Here is a 9,301-nt window from a genome sequence, read left to right on the forward strand (position 1 = left end):
GATTTGGCTAGACTGTGGCATTTGTTGAGGCTGGATTATTTGATTGGTTATGCTGTGCATGGTTTGTTGAGGAGTGCTTTGACTTACAGATTGAAGTCCTTTGAGCACATTGGTATGAGCAAGAAGACCGATGTGGAGTTTGGTACTTCTATCCATCGATCGAGGGGTATTTTAGGTGGTGTTCAGTCAGGCATTTAGGGGCCTTCCAATGAGGCATCATTGGGAGGTAATCGGTATTTAGTTTTCACAGTTGGGGATTGTTCTAGGCATTGGTGGGTTGTAACCAGGTCCCGTTGGTGTGAAGTCCTAGAAGTCAACAACAATTAGAAGAAGTGTATTGGCAGAAAGGTAACCCATCGTTCTAGCTTTGGTAGGGGTTCTTTCTTGCATTTGTGCCGAGATCATCATAGTTTGAGACACTTCATTGATGTGAAGACATTGGGGCGATGAGATGAGATAACAGTTTTGATGGGTCGTTCCTTACTAGAGGGGGATCGGCGTTGGTTATCGAGCATTGGTTTTGGTTTTGGAGCTTCGCTATATTTGGGTCATCTTGGTCATAGGTTACCCACTGCTGCGTGTGGAGATTTTGGATCTGGTGGAGCTGCTTCAGATTTTGGGTTACGTCGGATATTTGGTTGCCCAGTATTTGGTCACATCGAGGATGTGAAATTTAATCCGATTGCACGTTTGGGATTCAGATGTTCGTTTGATTATCAGTTAGGAGCTTTTGATTTTGTTCTGAGCAGGTATGTCACATTTGACTCTCGGTAGGTGGAGAGTGTTGATCAAATCATTAGGATATCACAGCAGGTGGAGGGTGATGCTACTTCATATTAGGTGGAGATTACTCCACATACTCCAGATCATACTGCATTGTTTGAGATTCTAGCTGAGGTGACACAGTTTGGAGATCATTTAAATTTAGATGCAGATGATGAGTTGGTTTTGGATTCGAGTGTAGCTGGTGGACATGTTTTGGATACGACCATTGGTTCACCTCAGGTTGAGGTGTTTGATTTGTTTCAGTTGCAGATCCGTTGGTGATATTTGTGAAGAGTTACAAACTTTTCTATTTGATTGAGGGCCTTTGGAGGCCGTTTGGGTGAACTACGTGAATGCTTGATTCCTTGGGTAAGAGGATACGTAGGCAATCATTTATGATGCAGCCGGTTTGGTGAGTTGATACCGACATTTGGAGTTTGTTCGCATTCTCGTTTGGGTTCTTGACTTATTGTGGATTGAGTCCGTTGTCATGGATTTGTTCCACTTTGTACTGGATGCAACAAGTGAGACGTTTGATTGGTATTGGTGTCGGCTCAGTTTTGAAAAAACTGCGCCGAGGTGGAGAATTGTTGGATAGCAGGTTAATAATATGTTTCCTAATTTGTTTTGGTAACAAGTTATTGAGATTCCTAATTTGTTTTGGTTACATGATTCCAAATCTATTTTAGTAACATGTTATTAGGATTTCTAATCTGTTTTGTTTTTTGTTTTTAGAATTCCTAGTATGTTTTTAATTTTAGGATTTCTATATATATGGAATACTTGGAAGAGAGAATTGAGAAGAACATTGGGGATATTTGGAGCACAGAAAAGAGGTATTTTCTGAGCTATTGGTTAGGATTTTGTTTGGAGAGAATTAGAGATTTGTTGGTAAGATTAATTGGTGAGTTTGAGTGATTTGTAATCTCAGTTTGTACTCTTCTTCTCTATTAGTGAAAAACCCTATCCCCTTTTTGCCCCGTGGACGTAGGCAACTTGCCGAACCATGTTAAGATTGGTTATCTGTGTTTGTGCCATTGATTTGGTTTGTTTGGCCTTCTCTCGACGTTCGTTTGATTTGATTTCTCGTAGCACGTTGGTTTGATTGTTTGGCTTCCGCAGCGCTCAACACATGGATGTTTTTGGTTATTTTCAAAGTTGGTGGTACTTTAGTGCAGAACCCTTAAGGTACGGAGGAGTTTGTGAAATTTACCCATAAGATGATCTTCTTATCTTTTCTCGGAGTAGTTGGTTACCATTTGACTTCTCCACGGACCACCCGGCTACCTCGAAAAGCCAGCATGTACGCTCTTATTTGTTGTGATTGTGTTTTTAATTTTTTGTATAACTTTATCAGAATTTCATAATGTTAGAGATCTATCATGATTAGGAGATTGAGTCTCATCATGATTAGGAGTTTGAATCCTATTCTAATTATAGGAGATTGAGTCTCATCATGATTAGGAGTTTGAATCCTATTCTAATTAGGAAGTTAGGCTAGAGATAGAGTTTTGGTTTCTCATCATGATTAGGAGTTTGAATCCTATTCTAATTAGGAAGTTAGGCTAGAGATAGAGTTTTGGTTTCTCTCTCTATATTCTTCTATTGTTGGAGGAAAAATCAAGAAGAGGATAGAGAGTCAATATTGTTGTAATTCATGGTTAGCAGAGGGCATAGCCTGATTCAAGAATATGCATGAGGCGAGTGTTTCGTAGTTTTTGTCCGTGTAAAAGATTACATCATTGGGAGATGGTTTCGCAGTCTTTGTCCGTTCAAAAGATTGAAAGGATAGGGCTTTGGAGATAATATGAGAGTTGGTTATGTATGTGAGGTTGAGAGATTGAGAGACAAGAGTTGAGTGGTTCCTCTTGTAGTTCTCCTTGATACATACTGGATTTCTCGTATTGCCCCGTGGACGTAGGTCGAAGTTGATCGACCGAACCACATATATCTCAGTGTTTTTTTCTTGATTATGGTTGTTTTATATCTTGTTGATTGTGAGTTGTCTTCCAAGTTGCACAAACCATATTAGACGGCAAGACTAAAATTCCCCAACATTATTAACAATACCATTACTGTTGAGGTACCTTTGTTAATTACAATCTTAACAATTTTACCATTGCACTTTAGCTGAACACCCAAAAAAAAAACGATGCACAAAGTTCAGGAAAAGAGTAGTATTATGTAGAATTTTTTTTTCTTAAATAGGTAGTCAATTGTCATAATCGATACACAAAGTTAGGGGATTTGTCAACTTCACATGGTCATGACCCAATCCTCCCTCTGGCGCAGAAAGCAACACCCAATCCAACCATGTTCTCTTCCTTCTACATTAAAATATTCAATTATCCCCATTGCTTTTCTCAATATTAGCACCCCTAAATTAAATCCATATACATATAAAAGAACTTAATTAATGATTTTTTTAACAAGAAAAGTAAGAAAGGGAAGTTTTTATTTGCAATGTAGCCCCCCTCTAATGCGCTCCACGTCCCAAAGTGCTTCTCACACTTGATAACTTTCTTCTGCAACAATGAAAAGCAAACAACTTGTTGAGAAAATATATTTTACAAAGAACTCCTTTCTCTTTAAGGAAAATTAAGGTCCCATACCACACCTGAAATTGATGCCAATGATTTTGGGCCAAGATACATCCCAAGACTTTTCAAAGACCAAAATGACCCTAAAAAGAATGGTTCATAGTTTGCCAATTTTCTTTGCCAAGGAAATACAATGACAGCGAAAATAGAGCATTTTACACGAAACCAAATTCCCTTTGTTAGCTTAGAGAATTGCCCTTGTCAGTAATACTTGGAAAGTCAATGAAATTAGGCAAACCCAATACCACAAGCTCCCAAGCTCCTCCTCGTATCCCTGATTCACAGAAAAGTTCTACAATTAGATTATCAAATATTATTAACATCTAATCTAGTCTTAAAGTAGTGTAAACAAAGATTCGAAAAGTCACAATATCGAATATTAGTTAACATGCTTTTCAATTGATTGGTTCATACTCATACTTTTCAAAGCTATATGTAAGGTTGTATTATATATAGTTTCTTGTAAGTGGAGAATATTGACAAACTGCTAAACTTAATTGTCAGAAAATAACTTCTACATAATTTTCATATATTCTTTTCTTCGCAGTCACGCAGAAAACAAATAAATAAAAATAAAAAGAAAATATAATGAAGAAGAGATACACCCCTGTAGTATCGTTGTTGAAATTACTAACCCTCTAATTTTGTTTTTGCAAATAGATCTCCAAGTAAAAAAATTTCTGACTCTTTACCGTTAGAGAAAGAAAAAAATTGTTTTATGATGACAAATATTCTAACAGTAAAAGAGTAAAAAAAAAAAACTTAGTCAGAGATCTATCTGAAAAAATAAAGTTAAAGGGGTAATAACTATAAAACACTTAAATAAAATAACAGGTCTGTCCGGGGGCGTACAAGACGTTTCGGCCAAAGGTGAAAAGGGAAAACATTCAAATTCGGATTTAAAAAAGGTTATCCACAATTAACCCTAAATATGTATATAATATAAAAAAAAACAAGTAAAGATTCTATGACGATAAGCTTTGTTAAAAGAAGATATAAAGAAAAAACTAACAAAAATCAAATTAGATACCTTTGATGCAGAGGAAATTAGAGATGAAACAGAAGTGGTCGATGTCGTGACCGTCGTCAACCCAACATTATACGCCATCGTTCCGTCGGGCTGATACAACCCATAATTCCTCTCTGACGTCGGCCCGGGCTTCATATCTTCATTAAACAAAGCAAATAAGTAAACCTCCAACGTTTGTTTAGGCCTCAACGGAGTCCCTTGCCCTCGTAATTGTCTCAACAACAAGTTCCTATTATATGCCCTCGCATTCTCTACCGTCGCCCCGTATTCATCCGAATCGCCTTTCGAAGGCCACCCTGTCTCCGAAACCCTAACCTCGATCCCTCCGAACCCTAACCTCGCCATTGCAAACATCACCGCATCAACTTGTGCACACAACATGTTATCATAGCGTAATTTAGTATACGGGTCTACCATGCCAACATTAGGGTTACCTAACACATACTCTAATTGGATGCTGGTCGGATCATCTTTATAGGCGAAATACGGGTATGCGTTGATCCAATAGGGTGAGTTCGTTTCCGACAAAAACTGCAAAAATGGCGTCATTAGGTTGACCAATTCGGGCTGGAAGGACCCTAGAGACGACGGGTACGAGTTTTGTAGCACGGCTAGTGAGTTTGCGGATGAAATGTGAACGGTTGAGTCAAGTCCAAAATGGACTAACGCTTGGTGGAGCGCTAGCATAGCGGGAACTAGATTTGACTTGAGATTCTGGTCGTCGGTAGTGTAGACTTCGTTGCCAACGGCGATTCCGGTGATCTTTGTCGACGGAACATAGGGTTTGATGTTGGTGTTGATCCATTGGAGCGCTTGCTGTGGGTCGCTTAGTTGCACGACTAAATCGTTAGGTACTGTGACGATGAGCTCGATGTTTGAGTTTGCGAATTCGGTTAAGACCTGTGGGTTGGTGTCATAGATCCGCGTCTTAGTGATCCTGAGAGAGGAGAGGAGGACGAGGACTTGTTGAGGTGAAGGGAGATTGTTGGCTACTTGGCCGTAGTTGATGCCTAGCGTAGAGACTTGTCGGATCAAACCAAATTCTGAAAAGCAAGAAAAGGTAAAGTTGCGTTAGGACAAGGGAGACCATGTATCAATTAACCAAGTGTTTTACATGTAACATGTTTTACAAATAAACTAGTTTTGAAATTAGATCATATAACCTGGAGATGAATAAAATTTTTCAATGAAACAAGAGGAAATGAACATGTACCTAAGGAGAGAAAATGGAACACAAGAAGAACGTGAAGAATCCTTAATCTCATGGAGAAAAAGGAATCCATGAGAAGAAAGGGGGAGAGAGATTGTGACCAAGTGGGAGAGAGATAAAGAGGAGAGAGAATATCTAGAAAGAGCCCAATTCCTTTCTTTACTTGGATGAGAGTTTGGTGAGGGAGAAGGAGAAGTAGCCTTTGCCTTGCCCATGCTTCTTAAATGAAAGAGGATGGAGGTTAATTTATATGTTCGGCGACTTTAATATGTGACATGGCTAGTGCTTGACTCATGCCAAGGACAACTTTCTAGTTAGCGTTGGTTATCTTTACAACCAAGCCACATCTTGTCTCCATGGCGTTACTTTAGACCGTAGAATGGAAATAGAGAGTGAGAGAGACAGCAATGTTGTTCCTCTGTGAGCGGTCCAAACTAATTCAACACCGAATTTAATAAGTTATACAATGATCAAATATTTTTTGTTGCGTACATTTAGCGTTACAAAGAGACAGCTAGTGTGCCTTTGGCGCAAGTCCTACCGTAGATGGGTGCTCTCCAGAACATGACGCCGAGTAAAGCTCGACACTTGCACATGGAGCCATAGACTCTTTACGCTGGGTGGGTGGGAGAATATTAATATATATATATATATATATAATATATATATATATATATTATATATATATTATATATATATATATATTATATATATATATATAGAGAAGAGAGAAACGAGAGAGAGAGACTTCCTATCACTTAAGTTGATGTCCACTAATTTCTAGCCCACACATTTATTAATATTAAAAACATTTTTATTATACAAGGATCCTAGCAATATGAGTGGCTTAAAACTTTTGATGAACAACACTATTCCATATTCCATATCACTTAAGTTTGACACAAGTTTTCAGCACAAACACACACACACACACCACACACACACATATATATATATATATATATATATTATATATATATATATATATATATATATATATTATATATAATATATATATATATATATATATAATATATATATATATATGAGAATAATGGAGGGTGATAGCTGGCAGCTCACCTCCTCGTGAGCTATAAGTGTTATGACATTAGTGCACTCACCGTTCTCCGTGAGCTATAAGTGTATGACATGTGAGCCCCCACGATGTGACTAGTAGGGGGCTCACATGTCATACACCTTGCCAGCCACGGGGGAGGTGAACTTGCTAGCTCACCTCCATTATTCTCTCTCTCTCTCGTCTCTCTCTCTCTCTATATATATTATATTATATATTATATATATGATATATATATAATTATATATATATATATAGAGAGGGAGGAGAGAGAGATGGAGAGAGAGAGAAATGGATATGCTGGTACGAAGGCCATTAAAAAGTTTGTGATTGGTAAGTGAGGCTGTCAAATCCTCCTCCACATCATTACAAATGTGGGAACAACATCACATGAATAGTGAGTGGATGCAGGATGTGACACATCACCTACCAAGCACAAAATTTGTGCTTTGTACCAGAGCATTACCCATTATTTCTCTTATATATATTATATATTATATATATAGATAATATATATATATATATATATATGATATATATATTATATATTATATAGTATATATTAAATATATATAATAATTATTAATATACTAAAAATATGGAGAAATTGTATCAAGTTCTTTCATTGCAGCTGGTAGGGAGGTGGCCGACACCCTTTGGATGTTGTTCCCCCATTTGAATGAGTGGAGGGGATTGTGGTCCCTCACTTTACCAAACACACACACAAAATTGATTCTGTGCTTGATACCTAAGCATTCAACATTTCTTCATGTATGTATGTATGTATGATATGTATGTATGTATGTATGTATGTATATATTATATATATATATATATATATATAGTATATATATATTTATATAATATATTCTATATATTATATATTATATATACTAATTATATATTATATAGAGCTTTACGCTGGGTGCGGTGGGGAGTATATATTAATATATATATATAATATAATATAATATATATATATATATATTATACTAATATTATATATATATATATATTGATATATATACTATATAGAGAAGAGAGAACGGAGAGAGAGACTTCCTATCAACTTAAAGTTGATGTCCACTAAGTTTTCTAGCCACACATTTATTAATATAAAAAACATTTTTATTAATACAAGGATCCTACGCAATATGAGTGGCTTAAAAACTTGTTATGAACACACTATTCCATATTCATATCACTTAAGTTTGACACAAGTTTTCAGCACAAAACACACACACACACACAACACACATATATTATATATATATATTATATATATATATATATATAATATATATATATATATATATATATATATTATATATATATAATATAGTATAATATATATATATATATGAGAATTAATGGAGGGTGATAGCCTGGCAGCTCACCTGCCTCGTGAGCTATAAGTGTTATGACATAGTGAGCTCACTCGTTCCTCCGTTTGAGCTGATAAGTGTATGACATGTGAGCCCCAACGAAGTGACTAGTTAGGGGGCTCACATGTCATACACCTGCAGCTCAGCGGGGGAGGTGAACTGCTAGAGCTCCCTCCATTATTCTCTCTTCTCCTTCGTCTCTCTCTCTTCTAATATATATTATATATATATATTATAATATGATATATATATAATTATATATATATATATAGAGAGAGAGAAGGACTGGAGAGAGAGAGAGAGAGAGAAATGGATATGCTTGGTACGAAGGCATAAAAAGTTGTGATTGGTAAGTGCGGCTGTCAAATCCTCCTCCACTCATTCAAATGTGGGAACAACATTCACATGAATAGTGAGTGGATGAGGATGTGACACATCACTACCAAGCACAAATTTGTGCTTTGTACCAGAGCATACCCATATTTCTCTTATATATATATATATATTATATATATATATATATATATATATATATATATATATATATATATATATATATATATATATATATATATTATAATATATATAATATATATATAGTAAAAATATGGAGAACATTGTATCAAGTTCTTTCATTGAGCTGGTAGGAGGTGGCCAGACACCCTTGGATGTTGTCCCCCATTTGAATGAGTGGAGGGGATTGTGCACCTCACTTCCAAACAAACACAAAATTTGTGCTTGATACCAAGCATCAACATTTCTTCATGTATGTATGTATGTATGTATGTATGTATGTATGTATGTATGTATATATATATATATATATATATATATATATATATATATATATTTATATAATATATTTATATATTATATATATATATATACTAATTATATATTATATAGAGCAGAGAGAGAGAGAGAGAAAGAGAGAGAGAGATTAATGTGTATCCTTGTCATAGGAGGAGATTTCCTCCTTGACGCCTCTAAAATCACATGATTGAGCGACATTATGGATGATCCGCTCCGTTGAACTTGATCTACATATTCTAAAACCCTAACACACCAAGTTTGGGGTGAATTCATCGTCTTTTGACACTCCATCGAGCCATGTGGAAAGTTCTATTCATTCAAAACCGTTAAAATTGATACGAGTGGATGAAAGGTTAAACGACGACAGGTTCACCTCAAAATTAGTGTGTTTGGGTTTTAGAATATGTAGATCAAGTTCAACAG

The 9,301-nt window shown here is 36.0% G+C and overlaps 1 protein-coding gene across 1 annotated transcript; it reads right to left on the reverse strand.

Annotated features, from left to right (window-relative positions):
* LOC109828838 (glucan endo-1,3-beta-glucosidase 11-like) lies at nt 3,094–5,806 on the reverse strand. The gene is made up of 4 exons (XM_020395803.1): nt 5,609–5,806; nt 4,396–5,438; nt 3,383–3,639; nt 3,094–3,290 (listed from the first exon to the last, which is right to left on the reverse strand). Exons 1-3 carry the CDS (start codon nt 5,676–5,678, stop codon nt 3,550–3,552), a joined length of 1,203 nt encoding a protein of 400 aa, XP_020251392.1. The 5' UTR covers nt 5,679–5,806; the 3' UTR covers nt 3,094–3,290; nt 3,383–3,549.

This window comes from Asparagus officinalis, chromosome 1, assembly GCF_001876935.1.
Source record: "Asparagus officinalis chromosome 1, Aspof.V1, whole genome shotgun sequence".
NCBI classification, from domain to species: domain Eukaryota; kingdom Viridiplantae; phylum Streptophyta; class Magnoliopsida; order Asparagales; family Asparagaceae; genus Asparagus; species Asparagus officinalis.

Bases quoted from the DNA above. Each gene is read 5' to 3' on its own strand.
- LOC109828838 (XM_020395803.1), bottom strand. From the start codon at position 5,678: ATGGATTCCTTTTTCTCCATGAGATTAAGGATTCTTCACGTTCTTCTT. The intron at 5,439-5,608 runs GTACATGTTCAT...CTTGCTTTTCAG, and splicing joins GTTCCATTTTCTCTCCTTAG to AATTTGGTTTGATCCGACAA. The intron at 3,640-4,395 runs GTATCTAATTTG...TCTGTGAATCAG, and splicing joins TAATTTCCTCTGCATCAAAG to GGATACGAGGAGGAGCTTGG.